The sequence below is a fragment of the Miniopterus schreibersii genome, assembly GCF_964146895.1.
Source record: "Miniopterus schreibersii genome assembly, chromosome: 10".
Classification (NCBI taxonomy): Eukaryota; Metazoa; Chordata; class Mammalia; order Chiroptera; family Miniopteridae; genus Miniopterus; species Miniopterus schreibersii.
In genome coordinates this window covers 46711495-46736734 of record NC_138110.1, presented here as the reverse complement: position 1 = coordinate 46736734, position 25240 = coordinate 46711495, and the positions used below count along the sequence as shown (strand labels likewise).

Below are 25240 nucleotides of genomic sequence, written 5' to 3'. Positions count from 1 at the left end.
GGTCTTCTCTGGCCGATGACTGATAGGGATTCTCCAGGCTTTCTCCCGTTCCCTGCCAATATTTATTTCTGGAGAGTTGGTCAATCAACATCTGCTGACAGCATCCACTAGTTTCTAGCGTCTCCCCAGAATGGAAGAAATTACTTGATATGGTGTTGTTGTGAACAACTAGAGAAGTGGGCTGAATAAAATATTTCTTGGGCTAAAAGTTTTGTTCAAGCAGGAGGAGCAAAGGGAATAGATGAGGAAAAGTTCCTTTCATAGTTTTGTTCCACGGGATACAAAACACAATGTTTCTCAGGAAGAAACCTGCCATGGCCAATGATTGACGTTGAAAACTTTTTTTACAACTGCAATTCACCATGTCTTTGATTACATCTCTACTGTGGTATTCCTACATGGAGGTCCTTCCCAGATCTTCTCCAATTCATTTTAAGTTCTTTAAGGCCAAGACCAATGTGCTCTCTGTTTCATATTTCCCATGACATCTCGGAGAGTGCAGTGGGTATGGTAAAGATTCTGCACTGACTGATTTATAGAAACATATCACTGGATATTGAAAAATATGAAAAGAGTAAGGCAGCACTATCACAAATAATGACAGCTGACCGGCCTGGTGGGAGAGCCTCTTTGGATGCTTTTCAGATCTGGGGTCCTGAGAATGTATGATCTCAGGCTCATCTGGACCTCCGAAAGGATCATGGTGAGTCCACATTCTGAAAGAAGGGGGGGGTGACCAGCCCTGGCCGTACATGATGGGTCTCTAACCGTATCTTGAAGGGCCACCACTGGGAACAGGCAGTCTGTGTGCCCTGGGGAGCAACACTACATTTCCAGAAATGGGTTTTTCTAAAAAGTTTAGAATCTAAGAAGTTAGCTCACGAAGGCCTTTCTTATTTTACAAGATATCAGAAAATCACACAAAAGATCATTTTGCCTCCACCATGCCTATACATACACACTCCATACAGACTCAACAGCTAGACAATAGGAACCATGATAAGCTGGTTCTTTAATTGAAATGTCTTTAAAATGGTTTCAGAAGAAACATTTTATTTATTTTTTTACTTGTTTCTTCTCCTATTAATTTAAATTGATTTAAATACTAAAGCAGACTCCTGTTAATAATTAAATTTGCTGCAAATGCAGTGGGCCCTACAGTTTGGCCCATTTCTCCTCAACCTCTCTCCCTGAAGTGTGTAGCCAGCACACCCACACAGTAGGGGCTTAATAGCAACTTCCCGAGTGGCTGACTTCCTGCCTGCCCAGGCTTCCACTCCCTCCTCTCAGCTTTCTTGCCTTTTAAGGGCTGAAATGTTTACCACTTGCATTGTCCCTGACAACAAGTATTTCCTGGTCTGCTAATTCCTTAAATAAAGCAACTTTGCATGCCTGTTTAGCTGCTGAAATACTGTGGAATCAAGATATATAAGAAACTGTTTCGGCAATAAAAGTATACGCCAGCATCTGTGCAGAGCAACAACCATGCGCCACTTCATACCTGGCCCACATAAAATGTCCACACAAGCAAGCCTTTCAGAGTCAAAATCCCATCATTCAACCTCGATTTCATATAACGCGCAACATTTGCTGCCTTATAGTTAAAACACCCAGCCCCAGTGAGCAAGGTCACCATTTTCTTTAGGTGTCATCCTTAAGGTTAGAGGGGCACCTGAAACCATTTTAGGTCATGACGCCCTAAATCTCCTGGTCCTCTACCACCTCCTCCATCTCCCATCACCTCTCCCTACACTGGCAGCAAGAGAAGGGACAGAAATTCTTCTAAGAGCACCTGGCTCCTCCTGTTCTTACTTCTGTGACACCCTCTCACCCTCCCACCTGGGAGCCACACAGAACAAATGCCCAGGGAGAGACCCCTTTCTGCTGAGACCTGTCTCCTGGAGCTGGGCTGAAAAGTCCGCTGCCATCGCCACCTGGTCCAAAGTGCCTCTGATGTCACAGATAGGAGAAAGTCTCATAGTTCATCTGTATTTTTCATATACTCTGAAAAGACTTCGAAAGGCAAGGTTCCTCAGAAACAAATTGTTTGTTCACAAGCCTACAGGTTTCTATATAATTCAAAAAAGTGCACAATTCAAAAAAGTGCACAATTCCTCCTTCATTTACAGTGCCCAGCTACTCTTAAAAACATTGGGTGATGCCCTAGTGGGTTTGGCTCAGTGGTTAAGAGTGTCGGCCCATGGACTGAAGGGTCCCGAGTTCAATTCCAACCAAGAGCACAGACCTTGGTTACAGGCTGAATCCTGGGCTCTGGTTGGGGCCCATGCAAGAGGCAACCAATCAATGTGTCTCTCTCACATCGATGTTTCCTCCCCCCCCCCCCACTTCCTCTCTCTGTGAAAAGCAATGGAAAAAATATCCTTGGGTAAGGATTAAAACAGAAAAAACAACACATCGGGTGCTTTCTCCCTCCGATGTGCAGTCCCCCTGCTGTAAGTATGCAGGGGCAGAATATTCAAGACACATAACTTGGAGAAAGTTGTCTGGTTTTCTGACAAACCCTTTGATTTATGACCCTGTGGCTAAACCAGGGCAGGATTTTGGAGAAAGACCAATTCCATTTGCTAACAAGTCTGATACTAAGGCTTGGCATTGCCAACGATGCCAGCAGTCGTTTGCTTTTAATTACACTTTGATTCTATCATGAGGAAAAATGCACCTCCCTAAATCTTCAACTGCACAAGAATCTAGGAAGAGGGTAATAATGGCTGCTCAGATGTTAAACTCCATTCAGGCAAAGCATCTTCTCTCAGGGTTATTTTAGGTGGCTTTGAGTTTTCTAAATGAAGAGTAGCCAATTTCATCCTAAAAGAATCCTCCCGGCACACCTGATTTTCTTCAAACATAATTTATTTGCCAAAGGACTCTGAACCTCACAGCGAAGCTGTATAAAGCTTAGGAAAACAAGATGATTTAAAGTTTCTATTTTTACGTGGTGTCCCGTTTCCAGAGGGGCCAAGACTAGTGGTTTCAAACTCAATTTAGCATTTAAACTAATTTTCGGCAGGTCTCTATGGACCGGCAATTAGGGAAGGCAAGGAGTTCAAAGAGGGGGGCGGCGGGGGTGAGCGGTGGTTCCGGATGCGCTCCCACCTCCGCTCCTTCCCGCAGACCCAGCCGGCGGGGAGCACCCGGGGCTTCGCATTTGGTGTCTGGACAGGCACCAGGGGCCAAGTCCATTTATTCCTTCTCGGAGCTGTCCTGGGGAAGGATCTAAAAACTTCCTGAAGACTCTGTTGCACACTGCAGGCCAAGATGCACAATGCCAGGGACAACAAGAGAAGAAGGAGCCCTTTCAGCTTCCAGAGCCACCAGGGCCTGGGGGCCTGGTCTTCCAAGGACCCTCCCCGCTGCAGCCCGGGGGGGGGGGGGGGGCACGGGCTGGGCCCTGGACGCCCGCCCGGGTTCCCCTCCCAGCCCTGCTGCCATCTTCATCCGCGGCCACAGCGCTCTGAGCCTTAGAGTCTTAACTTGTTAAAACGCCTTTTAACTCTGTGTGGTAATTGCATTTAGGTAATTTAATATCATGGCACAAATTTAAAAAGGAACCAAAAGGGATACAGTGACAAGTCTCTGTCTGATTGTCTCCCCAGCTACTCAGTCCCCTTCCTCGAAGGAACCCTTATGCTTCCTAAGTGCCCCTCCAGAAATACTCCTTTGTAAGCTTATCTTCTTTTATGACTAGTTTTACACAATGGTACCATACCTTCCTTTTTTTTTTATTCTTTTTTTACTTAGCAGTACATCTTGGATAATATCGAAGACCCAAGGTTCTTTCCACCCTTAATATTTCTTGAATGAGGGAATCAGACCTAGGGTTTAAAGAGTTTCTTTCTTAAGACCTGGGTAAATGTTTCCACAACTGCCTTAGCAGAGCAGGGGGGAGAAAATGGGCGGAAATGTTTTATAGCGAGGCATCATAAAATACTCTGATGTGCCCAGGCCCATGTTGCTCAGTGGTTAGAGGTCAGAACAAGCACTGAGGGTCTTGAGTTCGGTTTCCAGTCAAGGCCATGTACCGAGGTTGCAGGTTAGGTCCCCGGCCCCAGTCGGGGTGCATGCGGGAGGGAACCAATTGATGTATCTCTCTCATATCGATATTTCTCTCTCTCTCTCCTCCCCCCTTCCACTCTCTCTAAAAGTCAATGGAAAAAATATCCCCAGGTGAGGATTAACAGTAACAAAAAATACTTTGATGCCCTCGGTCAACTGTCATTCTCATTCCTCTAGGAGCCATATGCCCACAAGGGTTCCTTACTCCAGGCCAGGGGCCCTTTCCAGATGCTGACAGCATTGTGCATATTAACCCAATCGAATCTTCTATTTTTACCATTTTAAAGAAAAGAGAAACTAAGACTCCAAAAGGTCAGGTAACACTACTAGTGCCCCCTAGCTGATGACCACAGGAGAACTGGATTCCAGATTGGCTACCATCTCCAAGTCCATATTCTTGCCAATTTATCCAGATGATGTTTAAAAAAGCAAAAAACTCTTCAACTCTCTGTTTATAAAAATTCTGAGATGGTCAGCCTTACAACTCTCATCCTTAATTCTCCATGCCAATGTCAATAACTCACTTTCAAGACATTTTTCCTCCCAGAGCCACAACTGTATGCTTCTGCTCTCCCAACAACCAGGCTCTATTTAGTGAAGGGCACTGACCAGAAGAACTCCCTCCTCCAGAACCAGAGGAGGGAGGGAGAGTGAACTGTCTGTAACTACAAGTCTTAGGAATCTTCGTTTTATCTTTCAGACTTTCTGAACAGCCATGCCACCAGAAGGAAAACAGTGAGTTTGAGGGATAAGAGAGAGGGATAAGAAAACAAAATAGTTATATTAATAGTTTCTTTTTTAGAGTCCTAAAAAGAACTTAAGAGATCAAAGAGCCAATAAGGCATCTGCAGGTGAGGAAACAAAATCTCAACCTGAGTGTGTGCAGATGACCAGCCCAAGGTCAGGTATAGAGCTGGAGAGAGGGGTCCTGACTCCAGCCCAGGCAGTTCTGGGGTTGTACCCTGGCTCCTCCTTGAGCAACTCGGCTCCTTCCTCCTTCCTCAGCCCCTTGCCTCACTGCCCAAGTTGTGGCTGTTTTACTGCTCATTAGTGTCTCCCCTGCAGGATGAGCAGGAATGGAAAGGACTCTGCTGGCTTAGCTGATCTTCAGAAAGGTTCAGGGTGAGACAGGGGCTGGCATTCTTGGCTCCCATGAGTTTTCTGAATTATCTGTGGAACATTTTTATTCATGACATTCTTACCTCCCATCACCAGAGATAATTTAAAAGTTGGCTAAACTGTACTCAGAGGGAGCCAAATGTACGTATGAAAATCCCCTTTCCTGGCTGCTATCACACACCAAAGATTTCAACAAAAGTGCTATTTAGCTGCAGCACTCACCACAGACTCTGGATAATGCTACCAACTAGAAAGGTCCCAGAATGGAACTGAAGCTCATCACTCCTCCGTTTTCCCCAAAAGCAGGCCCTCAGCCAGGTGCCGCCCTGTGGAATATTCTCCTGATGCTTTTGCATCTAAGTGTGGAACATCAGAGCTTAGGCTCCCCCACCTCACCCTTCCCAAGAGGATGTCTGGAAGCGGGCGTGACGGTGCCCTCTTGCTCGCTGCCCTAACTCACCTTTTCCCCCCCTCAGTGCCTCTGGCACTTCTGAGGCAGAACACAGTGGACCTGGCCCCTGTTCTCCACTGGAACTACCCCAGTGGCATTCTGAACCATACTGGTGAGCTAGCTGAGTGTGGAGAGCCCAGGGGGTCCTGGGTCTGAAGCCCTCGGCCCTCAGTCGGCCTCACCTCACCTCACACACGAGACCATCCCTGACCAGCGTCCAGAGGAAGTGGCCTCTGCCAAGTGGGCTTCCTCAGCAGATTTCCCACAATTATAGTAAGGGCGACTTTCATTACACGAGCTCACAACAGCACAGCTAAAAAGATAACGCTGAGTGGTCTTGGCAGGGGAAGTATTCTGTGATCTCTCCACTAGTCATGAATGAGCTCAAAGGACTAAGAAGAAAAAAGAGTTTTTAAAAAAATAAATGAACTGCCAAACAGAAGTCAAAGAAGACCCTGCAATTGGAATTGCTGTTCTAGAGGAAACTGCCCCCACCCTGGTCCACCGTGATCAGAGCCCCGCACGCCCTCCCTGCCTCGAGCTTCCCTGACTCCTGCAGTGGAAATGATTGCATTACCTGCTGACACAAACTCTGAGCCTGTGGGAAGAAAATGCTTTGTGAATTCCAAATGTAATTATTGGACTATCATTGGAGAAAAGGGCACTGTAAGGTTTTAATGGTTTCCTGCCCTGCTCTGTTCTCTTTTCTGATCACAGTGACTTGACATTTCATTCAGTCAAGTGTGGGGTCTGGAGAAAGAGGTTTGGGTTCACGTTCCACTGAAACTAACTGGGTCACCTTGGGCAGGAGGCTAAACCCTTGAACCTTAGTGGACTCTTCTGCCTATGAGGGTGGTAACATTTCCCTCAGAGGGTCGCTGTGAAGTCTGAAAGTAGTGATGTGGGTGGGAGATCTTCACGGGGTCTACAGCCCTACGCAAACAGCACTGTCACTGTTCCCCAGAGCCTCCCCACCCCCTCCAGGGCTGGGATCACCCGTCTTTCCCACGTGTGGTTAGAATGTCTCCGTGTTTCCTTCCTGCTTTCCTTTTAGAATCACAGACAAGGTTCCTAAAGTGTTAAGAGTTGAAAAGAACCTCAGGAATTTTCTAGGACAACCACCCGAGACCCTACCATACCACCAACCCCAGAACCACCACCCACATCAAATATGAAAATAGATGCCCCAAATCATAGAGCAAACTGGTGGCTGACTAGGTCTCCTGACTCTGGTGATGTGTCCCTGCCCCAGAAGTGCTCTGACACTCCTCTCACCTCTCACTAGTACCTCCCTCATGACTCAGTTCTCTCTCTGTCATGGGGTCCCTTTGACCCCACTGACACATCACTCCTTAGGGCCCTCATTTTACTTCACAAAGAGAAGGCTGCAGGGCCCTGCGTGCAATCAGCTCTGGGGTACCTTAGCATTCTGCAGGGGGGGCTGGTAACTGGACGGCCGGTAGAACGTCCTCTGGGAGGCGTCGGTGTGGATGTCGCCAAGGAAGAGCTCCTCCACCAGGCGGTCCAGGTGGTGCTGCAGGTACTGCTTCTCCACCCGGAGGAGCTGCAGCTCATGCATGGCGAAGTTCACGGCCCTGGTGCACTCACAGCCGTCCTCCTCCTGCAACAGGTCGTAGGGCACGTCCTGCACCCAGGCACCTCCAGCAGGGACGAAGCCGGGGCACGTGCGGTTCACCAGCTGGCTGAGCCTCTCGGCGACTGCCTCCGTGTGGCAGATGACCTGCACGTTGTGCAGCTGGTAGTCGGCTTCCGTGCCCCCGCGGATGATCCAGGAGGCCTGGCGCAGGCGGATCTTGCCTCGGATGATGAGGGTGTAGGTGGGGCTTGTGCACCGGTTGCCGCCATAATAGAACTGGTAGGCCTTGAAGGTGTTATTGTGGTAGAATCTGTAAGACCTTGTGATGAACTCTGGGCCAGACCTCACTTCACAGCTGAAGAAGAAAAGGGGAAGAGAGGCTTTTTAGAGCCCAAAGGCAGGAGGAAGAGATTCATTACAGTGTTAAGAAGCTACAGCGATAATAACAGAATGCTTTCTCTGTTCTAAGTCCTGTACAGATATCAGTTCATTGAATCCTCACAATAACTTCTGAGTTAGGTAGGTATTATTATTGTCCATATTTTAGATGGGGAAACAGAGGCACAAGAGACTAAGTAACGTGGCCAAGGTCACATAACCAGCCAGCATCAGAGCCAGATGGTGAACCAGAGCAGCCCGGCCCTAGTGCCTATGAGTCTGATCATTCTACATCAGAAAGCCTTTCATTCGCTTTATGAACAGGCCAGGAGAGCAGAAATCTGCTATCCCCAGTTCTACCCACAGGCCTAACTTACAGAGAAATTTCTTCCCTGCTGGTAGGAAGAAGGAAAAAGACTATGTTTCTAGCCTATAAAAGAAGTTCCCTTATGCAAGCTCAGAAATGACTGATTTCCTGACAACTTCTGTTTTATGGACCTTGTCTAGAGCAGGCAGGGGCTAGATGTCCATCATGCTAAAATGGAATCTAGTCTTGGGGAGGCATCACTTAAAGGCAATCAGAAATTCGCCCTCCCTTCCAGTCAAAATCAATTTTCCCTCTAGAAAAATAAAGAGGCAATTACTAAAATTAAGCTAATATAACAACAGTAATAAGGGTTCCTTTTATTTTGAGTTGTTGACAACGATAAAATGGTTTTTTGCTGTGGCATGACATAAATGCTAAATTCCCAGGCCAGAAATACTTGGACTGGGTGGACAGAGCACAAATGGCCCAGTAGGTTAGAACTTACATACCTTCCTTACACTGTCCTAATTGTAATCAATTCATAGACATGCAGCAGAGCCCATACCAGGCAAATGATGTTTTCTTTAATATGTTAGCCAAAAAATTTGTCCATACCTTTTGCTAGATCCTAGTCTCAGTTACATCATGACTTTCATCTCATTAATTTTGGTCTCATAACTCTGCTCAGGTCTATAATATATATTATATATATTATGTACTATATAATATACTTATATACACTAATTCTGGATTGAGTTGACTCAGCATTGCTAAATCAAACAATGGGCTTGAATTCCCAAAGGCCAGTGGTTCTCAAACTTGTTAACATTTCTGTTTTTTAGTTAAATTGGTAAAAGACAAGCACTATTTTGAAGTGGGTACCTTTCACTAGGTAAAGATTGTCAATTGATGTCAAAATAACACCATATAGACCTAAAGCACTCAGCAGTTCTTTGAGGATCCATCATCTGTGAAAAAGGAATGAAAGAAGACCCGGGATTTCTCCTCCATGGAAAGAGTTTAATGTGAGCAGAGAAGAGATTAATGTCCCTTGAGGTATAGCTAAGAAGATCACTTATTTTTAATATTTTATTTAAGCACTGACATTCTGCTGATTTGGCCTCTGGAGCTCAGCATATGTCAAGTCCATTCACTTCTCCATCTGCCCCGCCGCCATCCTTACCTAAGCCTCCTTCATCTCTAGAGGGAACTGGTACAAAGCTTTTCACTGGTCATCCCCAAACTTTTTCTACCATTCATTTGCCACACAGCAGCCAGAGCTGAATCATGTCTTAAGCATGGGCCTTGCTGAACACCCTTCATTGACTTCTCCGTTCTCTTAGAGTAAAAGCTAAACACAGAGAGGAGACCTGGCTTCAAGGTACCCTGGGAGCTGACCCCGCCCTCCTCACAGCCTCATTTGGAGCTGTTCCCCTTGGTGTACACAGCCAGGCACATGTGCTCTGCATCAGTGGTTTCTCCATCCCAGGCTTTGCTAGTTCTTCCAGATGGAAGGCTCTTCCCTCAGTCTTCCCTCAGTCCAACCGCATCCCAGTTCAAGTGTCCTCTTCTTTGCTAACCTTTCGTGACCCCACCCCATCCTAAAATAGGGTCTCTGGTGTTCTCCTTTAGCACCCGTTGTTTCTTCCCTCATCATAGTACTTCTTTGTGTGTGTTTATTTGTAAAATTCCTGAAGACAAGGACCGTGTTTGTTAGTTCACTGTTATAAACACAAAATCTAGAATAATGCTTGGCACACAGTTAATATTTGTATACTCAACCAATAGCTGTTAAATAAAATAATAAATTACTTAAAAGTATGTCATTAACTTTGTGCAAATATTTATCACGTGCTTATTTTGAGAAACTCAATTTTTATGGGTAAAAAAACCACCTCTGGGTCTTCATCATCTTATAAAATCCCTTTTTCTTCTCCATATTTATTTGATCCCTCCCCAAGGTGCCCAGAGGCTGCAGGGGAGAAGTGATCAGATCCCAGAGTTAGCCTTGTTAATTCTCAACAATTTAATGGGTAGGAGGAAAACTGCAGGTCTGCCTCTAGGCTATTTTTAAAAGCTCTAATGGAAGATAAGCCAGAGCTCAAACTGGGATAAATCTCAGCTCTGCAGCCTGGAAAAGAATCCAAGAACTATGGCCTGGCTAGTAGAGGTAGCTTGAGAACCTTTTAACTTACTCTTAGAACCCTGAAGCTATATATTAAATTACCAGAATATGGCTGGAATATTTAGACCATCAGAAACTTGCAAGTCATGTTTCAGGGTTGGAGAAACACAGACTGCTAATTTCACTTGCTAATGGTTTCTTTTTATACAGGAGTGGTCCCACAGAGTTCGGTAAACAAGGACCTATTCACTCACACACTGTGGTTAACAGTGGTGCAATATCATCTCTGCTTTAGCTGTGATTTCTACAGTACTCAGCTCTGTTTCCTTACCAACCAGAATTTCAAAGCCTTGTTTGGCTCTTAGTTAGATTTTAGACAACACCTAAATCATTGTACATTATATAAAGTCTATATGCATCTGAGAAGCCCTAAAAAGGGCCTTCCATAGAAGTGTGCTCCCCGGTCCCTCCTGCGCCCCTCCTGCCTTGGTCCTCTTACCCAGTGGACACCCAGTGGCCCTCGATCGCGGGCGGCATCTGCACAGTGATCCTCGCACCATTGTGGAGATGTTTGAGCATATGATGACACTGCGATTCCTTGAACGCCCTCCAGGCACTTTTCTCCAAGGATCTAGGATGCGCTCTGCTATCTGGATGAAGGAGGGCAGAACCCTCTCCCAGCCCTGAAAAAGAATAGTGAAAGTTGGCAAAAAGGTGGGTAACAGCAGACGCATCAGGCTGAAGATCCACCTCTGTGGCAGGAAAATCACTGAGAGTGGGAAATGTACACCTCCCCTGACCCCACCAGGCTTTATCACTGCCTCTGCTTTCAGAAATCCACAGTCCAAAGCGGGGAGTGTCCCGGGAGTTCATTCCCCAGGTGAGAAAACTGAGGTCCATGGTGATAACAAACATGGGCTTACACAAGGTCCCTTGGCTAGTTCCTAGCAAAGCCTTAACTCCAATCCATGCATCTATGAAATAGCAGTCATGCATGTAAATGAGCAGTTGTGCAGCGCAGACAAATGTATGTCACAAGGGATGTAGAGAAGAAAAACAGACATGTTCTAGAGACACCAAAGAGGAGGAGACGGGACTGAAGGGCGAGGTGAGAGAGGGGTCATCAGGAAGGATGACCAGTGCATGGCCCATTTAGGCGAGGAAGGGAAAGGGTGAGGAGACCAGCCTCAGTGAAAAGGGAATTTTGATGAAATGGAGAAAGACCCAGGGAACAGCTCCCAAAACCCAACTGTGATCGGCTCCCTCGTGTGGCTCCCATATGCTCACACCAGGTCATGTATCTTCTGGTTTCTCCAAATGGATGCCCTCTCAGTGGTGCAAGTCATATACTTGCCCTACAATGTAGGTAGGGCATAGCATTTCCCCCCAGTATCTTCCAAGTCTGGCCCCTCCTCACCCCCGTAAAGTCGGAGACAAAATATGCAATACAGAGTTTAAAATTAAGAGTGATTACTACAAAACTGCACATTTTTTAGTTCCAATGGGTAAAGGAATAATAGGCCTAAATTCATCTGCAGTGTAAGTAGTTTATCCTACAAACAGTAGTAAACTCTCATCAGTCTAGTGTTGAGCACAGCCTGCTGTCTGGTTATCAGTTGTGATGTGGCTAACTTAAAATCAATTTTAATTCAAGTCATGAGGCATTGGGAGTTGGGGAAGATTCTACTTTAAATATGACACTGAACATTCAGTGAAGATGCCATCAACTCACTATCAATCGAGCTATGTGCTAAAAACTGATTTTTAAACCCTTTCACACCCTGCAAATGTTTTCCTGTAAAGATAAAAAGCCTGGAGGATAGTGGATGTGGGTGAAATCTCCAGAGCTAGGCTGCTTGAATTTAAAACTGGATCTGCCACTTAAAGGATTTCACCCTATCCAAGACTTCAATGATTGTTAAGGTGCATCATTATTTTATTACCAGAGGCAAAAGCGCTTATATTTAAAGGATGACACAATGCCTTCAGAGTCTTGAGATGCACATGAATCACGCACAGCGGCCTCTGGTTGCTTTGACATTTCTTTTATCTATTCATAAAGAAGTGGCCATGTCTTGCCTTTAGTTGTACTGCATCATATGGGAAAGGTAATCCCTTTGCTTTGCACATATCTCAATAACAAAACCCAAAACATCTCATTTTTTGTGTGGATATCTTTCTTTCTAAGCGATTGATTGTTGCCCTGCGAGAAAATATGGAATTGAAGTTCTTCCTCCAGTGATCAATTTGCTTCACTAATGTCAAACAACACTCCACTGCTCTGTGAAGAGGCCTGTCTGCCCCAGCCGGTGTGGCTCAGTAGGTTGGAGCGTCATCCCGTGCACCAAAAGATCTCGGTTCGATTCCTGGTCAGGTCACATACCCAGGTTTCGGGATCGATCCCCTGTTGGGGAGCATACAGGAGGCAACCGATAGCTGTTTTTCTCTCTCTCGCCCTCTCACTTCCTCTAGCTCTAGAATCAATGAAAAACATATCCTCAGGTGAAAGTTAAAAAGAGAGGCCTGTCTGACTTTCACAGTGGTTTTTCTTCTGTGTTCAGAGTGTAACTTATAAGAATTATGCAGGGTAAAATCAAGCATGCTTGGCTCAAATGTTTATTTTTAAAACCAGCCTATTTGCAACTAGACTCAAGATACAGAGTACGAGGGATGCACATAAAGGAAGTGAGTGATGTGACGACATCTGTGCCTGATGTGGTGAGCAGCTGCGTCCAGGCAAAGACAGTGTCATCCTCTCCCAACTGCTACCTGCAGGCTAACAGAGACTGGAACCCCCAGTGACCTTAAGATGTACATCCACTGCAAAGATCTTAAAATATAAAACATATATATATATATATACATACATATATATATATATATATATATATATATATCTTACCATTGATGAAACACACTATTAGCACTGTGACCTTAAATTACTTAACCTCTCTAAGCTTTAATCTACTCATCTGTAACGAGAGGATGACATTACCCATCTCTTAGGGTTGGTCTGTTTTCTTTAACACAGGGCCTGGGACATAGTTCTCATTAAATGTTAGCCGTTATTTTAAATAATAATTAAGCTCTTAGACCACTCTCAAAAAGACCTTCCCAGCTAATAGTACAGTTAAAATGATGATAAAAGTCACCCAGAGCCAAGCTCACCCTGAGTTCTGGGATGGCCAGAGTACTCAGAGTAAAGACACAGGGCTCTCTGGCAAAGCTAACTGGTAGCCCTGATGTAGAAGAGGGTGGGACCCAAAGTGCCAATCTCTGTGGTTGCTGACAAGTTCCACTCAGTTTAACAAGTACCTATTCACTGTTACTGCAAATATTTTAGAGGCCCGAAGCATAAAGGGGAATAAAGATACGTTTTTTCTGACCTTGAGGCTCTTAAGGTCTCACAGGCCTAGATGTCAGAGAACAGGGTAGAGATGATGAAGGAGGTTCTGGGAGGAAAGCTGGGAGTTCAAAGGCAGAGGAAGAGGGGGTGAGGTCAGGATGTGCATGGGTCATTCATAAGGCTACAGTCACACAGGAAAGACACCTACAGTTATGCTTTTTAACCCAGGGTGGAAGAAATAGAATCCAAGAGGGACCAATATGTAATCATTAGAAAGTAGGCAAGAATATAAATTACTCAGGGTTTCCAGAGTCAAATCTCCATTGCATTATTGTGCTTACTGAGCAAGGCACAGGAACCTGCAAGGCTGTCAGTCGAGAGAATGTGAGAGCAAGCAGTCAGATGGAGAACTCCACAGTGAGCACAGTACTCAGGACAGTGATTTTGGGCCTGCACTCCAGGGCGAAACTGCATTTTCAGGGTGGAGGAGAGGAGGGATTGATATTTTTCCCTTCTTACCTTTTCCATTCAAAGTCTCCACCCCTTGATTACGCTTAGGGAGCAAAATTAAATGGGTCAAGTAAAAGCAGGAGTCGCTGTCGGTAGGAGAAACTGTCTCTTAGGTCTGCAGTCCACTGACAGCAGTCTCCAATATTTACTTGGCTCATCTGATGTGGAAAATGTGGACAGCCACTCTGGCCAAGTTGGTTGGAGTGTCGTACCACAAACTGAAAGATCAGGGGTTCAATTCCCGGTTGGGGCACATACCTAGGTTGTAGGTTTAATCCCTGGTTGGGGCACGTGCAGGAGGCAACCAGTCAATGTTTCTCTCTCAGATCGATGTTTCTCTATTTCTCTCTCTCAAATCAATAAACACATTTTTAAAAAGAAAAGAAAGTATGGACAGCCTTCTTGTGAAGGCTGGGAATTATAGGTCATTTGAAGCACCAAGAGAAGCCAAGTGTAAGAGCTGTATCTTTATACCCCAAGACTTCCTTGTCTGGATCAGCCATGGTGTACCCTCCAAAGAGACCAGACTTGGACTTCTAGTCAACCCAGGGACCCCTGAGTTTACTGTGTCACCTGGAGTGTGTCAACTACAACGTGGGACTGAAACTAGCAACTTATTCAAACAGTCAGAAAGGCTCAGAAGGGACAGGTATTGTTCTAGGTATGGAAACTTCAAACATTATGCCTTGAGGGAATCTCAGTTGGGCAAGAAACCAGGCCCCATAAGGGCTTGTAGAGGGACTCTTAGGGACAGAGGCAGCAGGCTCTGAATTCATCCTTGTTGGGGTTCATGGAAGGGGAGCTAGGCCTTGAAGACTGAACAGAAGTGGTCTAAGCAGAGCACACAGCACATTCAAACACAGGAGGCAGGCAGGAGAGGCCTGTGTAGGAGGAACTGGAGAGGCTCAGGGAGGGGAGATCACAGGATGGCCCAGGGCAGAGGAGCAGCAAGAGACAGGGCCATGATGAAGACTGCCATGTGTCACACTGAGTGTGGGTTTAACTGGAAAGGTGAAGAGGAGCTGCCAAAAGATTTTAGGCAATATAATGGCATGATACAAATTCCATTTGCAAAGATCGCTTTTCCCTTTTTTGGAAGGATGGGAAGCAGATGGAAGGAAGAAGTTCAATTATGAAGCTTCTACAATGGTTGAGTAAATGAGGAAGGGAAAAAGAAGAGAACTTCTTTCAACAAATGGAAGTAAATATTTTTTGTAGTCTTAGAGAGGCACCGACCATTTTTTGCATGTCATAGGGAGAGATATTACCAAGAAATTATATTAAAAGAAAGAAAAGATGAGAAGAATGGAAAGAGAGAAAGAAGGAAGGAGGAAGATAGGAGCCTCTACTAATTCAGCACTCCATATGAAGAGAAATTTTTGCAAAATATTTATATGTCCTATTTTAATACATCTTAAATTCTGTAAATCAATCATCCTGGTACTTAGCGATGCAGTACTTAAGTATGGCAACTACCTGCAATGATAGTTCCTGTCTGAGTATACCTATTATTTATAATAATAAATGTGCTTATTATACACAATAACTTTTTAAAACCTCCACTTAACTGGATTTTTTGTGTAACTGGAAGTGTTGGCTAATCACAATATTTGGTTGTTGAAAATTCTGCCACTGTATATTGAATGCGGTTGACATGATGATCTTTTTCAGATGATTCAGGTTCTTCACGAAGGCTCAAGGTCATTATTAGGAACATCACTGCCCATAAAATGGTACTTTGGATACAGAGGTACTGAAGTGAACAGGTAACAGTGCTGGTTAAGCCATGAAAGGTTTCTCCCCTTATTTTCCTTATAAGACAAGAGTGAGAAATGTGTGTGTTAATTGGTTAATTGAGGATTTGAGAAGTTTTGGTTAATTGAGAAAACTAATTAATTGGGTTTCCATTCATTAATATTTTGCTGTAAATGAATCCAAGGAAAAGAGTATCTCTAAGGATTAAATAACAACTATATGGTAAGAAAGTAGCTGTGAGTTTTCAGTCTTTGAGGTGGATTTGGGTTAAGTCATCTGATATGTGCCTTTTTCCTGTACAAAGTAATCATTATAATAATGGGTGATAACTAAAGTTTGTATAACACTTGACAACCCACTTTATGCATATTTCATCTCATTTATCAAATGGTAGTTACTATATAGGTAAAGAAAGGAGTAAGAGGAGAACCACACGTTAATACGAAGTGTTCCACAAAGAGCCAGTCGATGATACCAAGTGAACTGGAAGCTCTCCACACCGTCCCCAGGCCAGTGGAATCCCGAATAAGGAAGCTATCAAAGTGACCTCACTATAAAATGGTCTCCAACATCAGGGGTCCATGACCTGGGCCCAGATAAAGCAATTAAGACAAATAATATAACAAGTAAGTGCAGGAGAAAAAGGTAGGCTCTGGAAGGAAATTGTGTACCGCTTGAAAACAAATTAATTCCTGAAGACTTTAGGGTACAATTTTATAGATCACCACTTCCAGAGAACTAAATGAGACCCTGGGGCTCTGGAGCATTTATTCATGTGCACCCATGTGTGCGCTTGTGTGTGTGTGTGTATCTGTGCATGTGTGTGTTATGCACAAGTGATTTACTCCAAAGGAATAAATTACTCCACAACAGTAATCCTAAATGACTGTAGAATGATCTTAATTACTATTATCAATGCAACAGTCTATGCTTCAGAGAGTGAAAGCGCCAATGCTACCAAATAAAAAACCAGATTTCCCAAAATGAAAGGAAGCATAGGGTTGACCATTTCTGCAGATTTACACCCTAAATGCAAAGCCTATGTGGCCAGCTAACTGTTTACATCATTGAATTGGCCAGATTATGCATGGAGAAAGCAGTCCTTAGCACATTTTTCAAAGGGGACAAACATAGGACTTCTACCACAGTCATCCGCAGCAAAGCTTATTCCTAAACCCATAGTGCCCTCAAAGAGCAACCCAGTCCATGGATGGGGCCAAAAAGGGTGAAGGGTGTGGGAGAGGGAAGGGGTACAGTGACTGCTTGCCTTTTGAAAGCCAATATTCATTCATTCAATAAATAGTTGAGAGCCTACTATGTGTGAGGTTATCTTTTAGGCATGGACCATTGCTTTTACATGTGATAGGAAAAATGCAGGGACAGTACACTCCATGTCCCCATCCCAGATTTTTCTAGATATATTCCTCAGTTTTTTACCTGCCTATGTAGATTGAGAACCAAAAGTTCCAAACCAGGTTACATATAATGAAATGTAAAATTAGTTGGGAAGGAAACAATTTTCAAGCACACTTTGAAAACTAATGTTTGATCAGATTAGTGTCTATATATGTAGTTTAATGCTTAAAAAAAAAACACAACGAAAAAGGCTAAATAAGTATAATGTCAAAATATTAACTATGGTTGTCTCTGGGTGGAGGGTTTTAAATGATTTTTTTTTCTAATTCATTTTGTATGTTTCTGTACTTTATATAATGTGACATATAGTCCTTTGATAATCAGAGTGAGAAAATATTCTCAAGTTAGAACTGGTATGATACCTAAAAACCTGAAGCAGATAAAATGAGACTGATTAGATTAAATGCAGGTAATTACTTAGCCATGAAATTGCCCTGCCCAATTAAATAAGCAGTCATTACAGTAAATGTGTGCTTTGAAGTGGATACTGCTAGATAAACTCCAGCACAGCTTTTCATGTTTGGGAATAAAAGCATGTATGTATCACAGACCTACTGGATTTTACTACCATATGGATACCTGTGCTTACCAAGCTCTTGTTTTTATTTCCATTATTTTTTTAGATAAAAGCAAAGAGAGCTGGTTTTGCCAATCTTTAAAACTTCATGTCTATAAGTATTTTCCCTTTATGAGAAGCATAATGAAGTCAAGATTTCAAATTCCTGGCTCCAACTGATTTTAGCTGAACACAAGGTAATTTTCTGTGTCTTTTTCTTCTAATGCCATGGTCCCCAGGCTAGACACTGGGGTCGAACCACCGACTGCTAAATTTACATGTTGGGTCTGTACCTGGCTGCTGCCGCCACACCCATGCTCCTCAACACAGTTGGGTGCATGCGTGCGTGCGTGTGTGCGTGCGTGTGTGTGTGTGTGTGTGTGCTGGGACCCCCAGCAGGGAAAATGCTGCCGTCAACCAAAGTGATATCCTCCCAGCTCTGGGGCTCTGTGATAGACTTTTCTTCCTCACCCCTAGATATTCTTCAGGACTCTTTAGGAAAGGGAGACTGGTCTTCCTCACAACCCACGTCTCTAGCAAGCAGTGACACTTGGCACATAGTAGGTTAGCTGAATGAATGAATCTGGAGCACAGAATACTGGTAATTATTTGGGGGGGACATCATATCCTTTTTCTAACCTAGGTAACTATCATGTGAATTTCCAGAATAATTTTATTCTGCAATTAAGAGAACTGAACACCCTATACATTCATAATCTTGACATAGTGAGAAGTGACGCTTGGAGGATGATGGCAGGTTTTTTACTGAAGTTTCCTCTGTAATCACTTTGACTCTATAGGCAGAGTCTATTGACATGTCCTGCTATGTAAGCTTTCAGTAAGGTATACAGTCACTGACCTATCTTTTTATATTTCTAGTCTTACATGTTTTATGCTTTACTTTAATTGATTAAAGTTATCAATCTGTCCCTAAACAGTATGCAATTGCACAAGGCTATTACCCACTCATGTTCAGTTCTTTCCTCATTTAGGGAGAAAAAAGAATAAACACAGCGCCAGGCCAGTATGGCTCAGTGGCCGAGTGTTGTCCCATGCACCAGGAGGTCTCCGTTGACTCCTGCTCAGGGCACATGCCCAGGCTGCAGGCTAAATCCCCCGTGGGGGGCATGCAGGAGGCAGCCCATTGCTGTTTCCCTCTCATCCATGTTTCTAGCTCTCTTTCCCTCTCTCTCTAAAATCAATAAAAACATTTTTAAAAAACAAATGAACATGGCGATTATAGATCTGCTTGGCCATATGTATGAAGCAAGTCAATTTATTTCCCAAAATAATACTTAACATCTGTCTCAGAACCTTGCCCCGTTATGAACAGATGAGTCATATTCCTTTTTAACATTTCATTTTATGACTAAGGAGGGAAAGGTGCAGAAAAGACAATGTTTTCTTGTTTACAAGAACTATCCTCAGTAAAATAGCATTTCAAAGAGTCTTGTTTTTTACCTTAAGGTATTTCCTCAGATTTTGTTGGTTAAGCTATCATTTGGAAATATACAGTTTTTTAGTATTTTGAAAGAATATATGCTCGAATAAAATAGCTCAAAAATGTCTTCACCGCCCGGCCGGTGTTGCTCAGCGGTTGACCATCCGCCTATGGACCAGGTGGTCACAGTTTGATTCCCGGTCAGGGCACATGCCTGGGTTGCGGGCTTGATCCCCAGTGGGGGGCGTGCAGCACACAGCCAACCAATGGCTCTCATCATTGATGTTTCTATCTCTCTCCCCCTCTCCCTTCCTCTCTCTGAAATCAATAAAATATATATTATATATTTTTAAAAATGTCTTCACCTTTCAGAAAAGACAATGAATTTTACAAAAGTAAGCAGCACTGGGGAATAAGAATATCTCTCCCAACATCAGCTCCAAAACTTAAAATCAGAGAGAATTAGCACTTTGCTGTGCACTCAAGCACCATTTATTCTGGAATACCTCATGCTAACCTGTGTTTTTGGAACTGAATGACTTTTGTGGCTTTTCATTTAAGCAAAGAAAACTGATAATGGACATCTTCCAGCTGCATACCTTCACAACATTCAATAGGTTTTCTTTGGATTAAGAAATGCAGTTGTTTTCAGAAGTCGAGGGAGAGGAAGGTAACACTGACATGTATACTTTTATGCCATCAAATTTTGAACTTGAGTTTGCACTATATTTCCAGTTTTAAAAAAACAGCAAAAATAAGCAATGGACTCGAGGCTTATCAGAGCTTAATTTACTCAGTTACAGGACCTAAAAGTGATTTATAACTTGCAATTAGTTGAAATAAAAGTAACCAAAAAAATGAGCAAAGACTGGATGCCAATAGCATCCTCATACAGAACTTCATGAAGGCCTGCAAACTTTTTAATCATATTAATATGACTTATCAGTGTAACAATCTATAAATAATGTCTGAAACTGAATTTATTAATGTTTGTCTCAAGTACATTTATAATCACAGAAAATATGTATTTACCTACTAATCACTACCATTAATAGACAGATGGTTAGCAAGATAAAATGCTTATCAGGAAAAAAATCATTAAGCCATTCTAAGGAGATTTCAGGCGATTTCCTTCAAACTTATAATGCCTATTAAAATATATGATCAAGCACCATCTGTTACTACAGTAATTTTAAATGCTTACAAAACCCCTAACTACAGAGTATGACACAGCCATTCTCTTGGGTTAGGTTGATTAATACCCATTTTCTGTCAAAACTACTTCAATCAAGTAAAAATCAGGCAAAAAAGGGGGAAAGGGAGAACACCCAATTCTTTCCTGGTGTTTTACATTATCCTGATGAATTATGACAAGCCTTTCTTAAATCCTGAGAATTTATACATTGAAGAACTATTCCCTATTTATTTTCTTCCCTAGAGTTGGACATTCCCTGCATCCTAGGATCTAAGTAGATCTTTGGGAGACTCCAGTGTTAATAACTTTGCCACTGTAGATCCACTTTAAAATTGGATAACTTTTTGTAGGGTTATCCATGTCATCCAATTAAACTTCACAAACCTTTGTGTTTTAATCTTTTATCCTGTCATACACACACATGCACATAGTGTAAGCACACATGCACATACAACCACAGGTCTGGCCCCATAGCCCTCCCATTTACCATTTACCACACAGACTGTCCCGACCATACTCCTTCCAGACTTTCTCCCAGGACAGGGCACAGCTGGGTCTGGGTAATCCTTGATCCTGTGTTCAGGCCAACTCAGATTCGAATCTGGAGACTTGTGCTATACCCAGACCTCATGAAGGACATACTTGGACTCTTGTTACCTGCCAGCTATTAAAACCCTAGCTGGGACCAGTGGGGTAGGAAGTATAACTACAACCTCTACCTATCAGAGGAAAGAGAAAAATCTCAGTATGAACTGGCCCAGGCTGCACCGCTGAGGATCACGTTTGTGGTCCAAAAATCAATGGTTTTATGCAAAAAATACTGTTTTGCCAAATTTCAAGTAATTTTTCATTTTAAAGTCATTTGACCATACTATCTTTCTTCTTCACAGATATTACAACAGATTTTTTTAAAGAGAACCATTTTCTCTGTTTCATCTCCCTCTCCCTCTTTTTTCTGGTGTGTGTGGCAGCTGCTGTTTGATCTGTTCATTGGCTCTGATTTGTTTCATGTTTCAGCCAAAGATGAAAACTACTCTGTAATTCTAAGCAGATGGGCCTAGGAGTGCAACCCTATAATTATAGCTTCTCTCTCTGGCCCTCGAATTGCAAGCCTTCCATCCTGACTTTTAAAGTCTGGGAATCACTAGAGTTCAGAACACACCTTGGCCATCAGGCAGGTCTGGCCCAGCCCAACATGTTTGCAAGGCCTGCGGAGCTGCGGGGCCCAAGCCCCCTGCCCAGAGTAGGACTACAAAAAACAAACAACAAAATTGCCATGCATAGCTTGCAGGTTAACCTTCCTAGATCTTCTAGGGTGGCTCATAGCCTGATCTGCAGTGCTAGCTCCAATGCATCCTGGAGCTCTATCCACAGCAGTGTCCTGGAGGGTAGTGATCTGGTCTGCAGGGGTTTGGGGTGGTGGTGGTAGGTACTGAGGAGGGAGAGCCAAGCTCCTGGTGGAGACACTCTGCTGAAGAAAAGTCAGGTGTCCATCACTAAGGAAGGTTCGCTCAGGACACCTGAATCAGCACCATGGGTTTTGCCACGGCCTGTCCTGATGGTCAACACCATTCCACCACAGAATCTGCCTTGGTGACTCCCAGGCAATTGTCTTCTCTTTCTCAGGGCAATTCCTGGAACTCTTTTAAAGCACTAATGCTCTCTGGGTAAGAGTTTACTAGAGCTCCTGAGAAAATGTGGCACATGAAGCAAAGAAACAAAATGACCAAGCAATGGCATGAGGGAAATAAGACGTCAAGTTCTGGAGAACCTCGCAGATTCGTTTAATTATTACATCTTGGCTATCAGAAGTCCCCTGCTCTTTGAAACTGCATCCAGTCTACTTGGGAAAGAGCCCTCAAACCACCTTTCAAAAACCACTAGTCCTGGTAAGGGCACACAGACACGCGCGCGCTGTGTTTCTGCTAAATACTCCTACTTTCTCTTCACAGCCCCATAAAGGCTTGGACCACATCAAGAGCCCCCTGCGCTCTGACGCTGGAGACAGGATCGCAAAGCCTGAGATTTCATGACAGTCTGCATGTTGCAGATCCCACCGTGGATCAAAGTTTTCCCCGGGACCTGAGGCAACCGATCCTGGAGATAAAAGTTGTGTGAGAGAGGTTTGCACCCTTCCAGAAAGAAAACGCCCGCCGCCAAGGGCTCGGGCGCTGCGGGGAGAGGAGCTCAGAGCCCAGCGAGCGCCGCGTCCCGCCTCCAGGGTGAGCAGGGGAAGGGGCTCCGCGCGGCCGAGCCCGGCTCCCCCGGGGCGCTTCTGCGGCTCTCGGGGCTCCCCCTCCGCTCCGGCGGGCGCTCGGTCACAGCCACCGCGCCCGCCCGGGACTCACCGTGAAGCACGAGGGCCGGGAACAGGTACGTGAGCAGGAGGCGGCACAGACAGGACATCTCCAGTCGTCCTCCGGGACCTCGCGCGCGCCCCGCACCGCTCCAGCCGCTAGCCGTCCGGGGCCCCTGCTCCCCGGGCACCGCCGCGGCGCCGCGCGCGCTCTGCCCCCCCGCCTCCAGCCTGGGACGAGCCGAGCGCCGCGAGTGCCTCGGCGCCGGGACACGGGGCGGCTCCGCTCCTCGGCCGCAGCCCGCGAGCGGCCGGGACAGGCCGGCGATCAGGCGGCCGCGCCGAGGAGCGCCATGCCCGGGGGGCGCGGGGCGGGGGCTGCGGGGCGCGCGCTCCCTCTGCGCCGGCGGGCCCCGCGCGCCCGGCCCGACCCTCTCCGCGCTCGCGGTCCCTCCGCGCCCGGCCCCGCCGCCTCCCGCCTCGGCCGCCGCCGCGCGCGCTCGGAGCTGCAGGGGCCGCCACCGCCGCCGCAGCTGCAGCGCCTCTTCATATTTCCCGAGCGCCGCCGGCGGGGCGGCCGGGCCGCGGGGCGGAGGCGGGGCCAGGGGCGGGGCGGGGGAGGCGACGCCGCGCCGCCGCCCCCGGGCCGCCGCGGGGGATGGGGCGCGGGGACTTGAAAAGCGCGTCGGGCCCCGCCTCTCGCGGCTCCCGCCTCCCCCGCCAGCCCCCTTCAGCCCACCCCCTCTGCTCTCCGCTCCTGCTCCTTTGACTCCCCCCGCCTCCCTCTTCCCTCCCCCTTCCCCTTAGCCGCCGCTCTCCAGCCCCGCTTCTCCCGGGAGCGCCCCCGCTCTCCTCCCCCGCTGCCCCTCCCGGGCGCTCCCCTCTGCGAAGGGCACCGCGGGCGAGGGAAGAAAAGGTGCCCTTCGCCCCCTGCCTGGGCTGCGGGCGGCTCGGACCCGTCCTGCCCCTCGGCTGCGGTGGCGGCGCCGCTCGCTCCGGAGGGGCGTGGAGGGGCGCGGCGAGGCTGGGGGTCTCCGGCGGGGTCTGAGACCCGCTGCGTTGCGGAGATTGGGGGGGGGGGGGGGTGAGAGAGAGAGAAGTGGGAGGCAGGGGAGGAGGAGGAAGGAGGGAAGGAGATGGAGAGCAGAGGAGCTGAGTTCTGGAAACGTGCTGCGGGGGGGCCCGCCGCAGTGCCCGCTCCCTCCGTCGGGCAGCGCTCGTCTTCACTGAGACGCCCCATCCCGGGTACTGCCTGGGGTCCCCCGCGAGCGGGGAGCCTCGTCGCAGGTCCCAACCTGCGAAGGGAAGGTGTAGGCAGCAGGAGCCCGTTCTCCCCCCCCCCCCCCTTCCAGGGAGCAAAGGACTTGTTGAAACAGGGAGAACTCTCAGAGACTCCCTGTCAGTCCCCGCAGAGTGCACCAGGCCCCCGCCAGCAGTAGTCCTCCCTGCCAGGCCCAGTCTTGATTTTTATTTACGTTCTGGGTGTCTGTGGGGGTATGTTCAGTTTTGCACTGGCTTTTAAGACCAAAGGCAGAAACAATGTCCACTCTTAATTCCCCTGGGCGCTGAAGAGCTGCCTTCTGCGCCGGGTGGGTGGCTCCCCCGGGCCGAAGTGCCGGGACTCTGAGTAACCTGGAGGTCTCCCCTCCGGAAAGGTGGTCCAGCCATTCTGTGACTCCCAGGAGGTTTGCTCAGTCTCCTAGCCTGGATGTCACCTCCTCCTCTCACTGAGGAGCAGCCATGGGACCAGACGGAGTCAAGAGAACATTTCTTGACTCAGCTGTGCTGGTGTTTTTCATAAATAAAACACTTAACAAAGAATGGCCGACTTTCCAAGAAAGTGGCCTGCCCTTTTTGAACAATGTAATAATTAAACTCCTTATGCTTTAGACTTTCAAAACTAGTCAGACCTTAGCATCGGTGTGAAACAGTAAAATAGATGAGAATACATGTGACAGTTAACTCCCCCCCCCCCCCCCCCCAGAATGCTGTGGGTCTTTTGATGTGATGGAGCTGATACTGTTTGGTGTGCTTTAATTTTTATCACCATTATTATCATCTTTCCATCTTTAATATGAAGGATCATAACTCCTACCACCTGCTTCGCTCACAAGGATGTTGTGAGGATTAAAGTGCCAGTGTTTGCAAATCTTGAAGATGAAAGACTCTCTGCCGGTGAAAAAAGGAAAGATTGTCATAATAATGCCTCTGAGCGGGAGCATTATTTTGAGCTGGCCTTGCTCTGCAAGCATCTCTCTGGGTCAACTTTGTTCCTTATTGCTTCATTGTCTTTCTTCCTTGCCTCTGTTACCGGGTTTGGGTAGCAGGTGGTGACTTGTGGGTTTGAATGTTCCCCAAGGGTCAACTGAGTTTAAAGCAGGAACTTGATTTCCTCACGAGTGTTGGGCAGTTGAAAATGATGTAAGCAGCATATTTGGCCACTTAAGCAGATCATTAGCCTTGTTACCAAGTACACAGTGTCTAGTTTTTCTAGGTCTTTTAGTCACTTGATGGCTTTTAGTCTATCAGGGAATATTTGAAAGAAGCAAACAACATTAAAAGAGTGTTAGGGATGGTGTGTTTATGTATAAGCAACTGGGTTGATAGTAATTAAAATTGCTGAGGTCATTTATCGCATGTTAGCAACAATTAGATAATACATTTATTTTAATAA

The 25240-nt window shown here is 45.9% G+C and overlaps 1 protein-coding gene across 1 annotated transcript in view; it reads right to left on the bottom strand.

The window, feature by feature from the left end:
- APCDD1 (APC down-regulated 1) overlaps nucleotides 1-23118 on the bottom strand; it is a 33036-nt gene extending 9918 nt beyond the window's left edge. Inside the window, exons 1-3 of the mRNA XM_081149699.1 lie at nucleotides 22619-23118; nucleotides 10551-10734; nucleotides 7065-7596 (exon numbers count right to left, since the gene is read on the bottom strand). Coding sequence (XP_081005825.1) covers nucleotides 7065-7596; nucleotides 10551-10734; nucleotides 22619-22676 — 774 coding nt within the window. The 5' untranslated portion in view covers nucleotides 22677-23118. The remainder of the gene's footprint in view (nucleotides 1-7064; nucleotides 7597-10550; nucleotides 10735-22618) is intronic.
- Between the last annotated feature and the right edge of the window lie 2122 nt (nucleotides 23119-25240).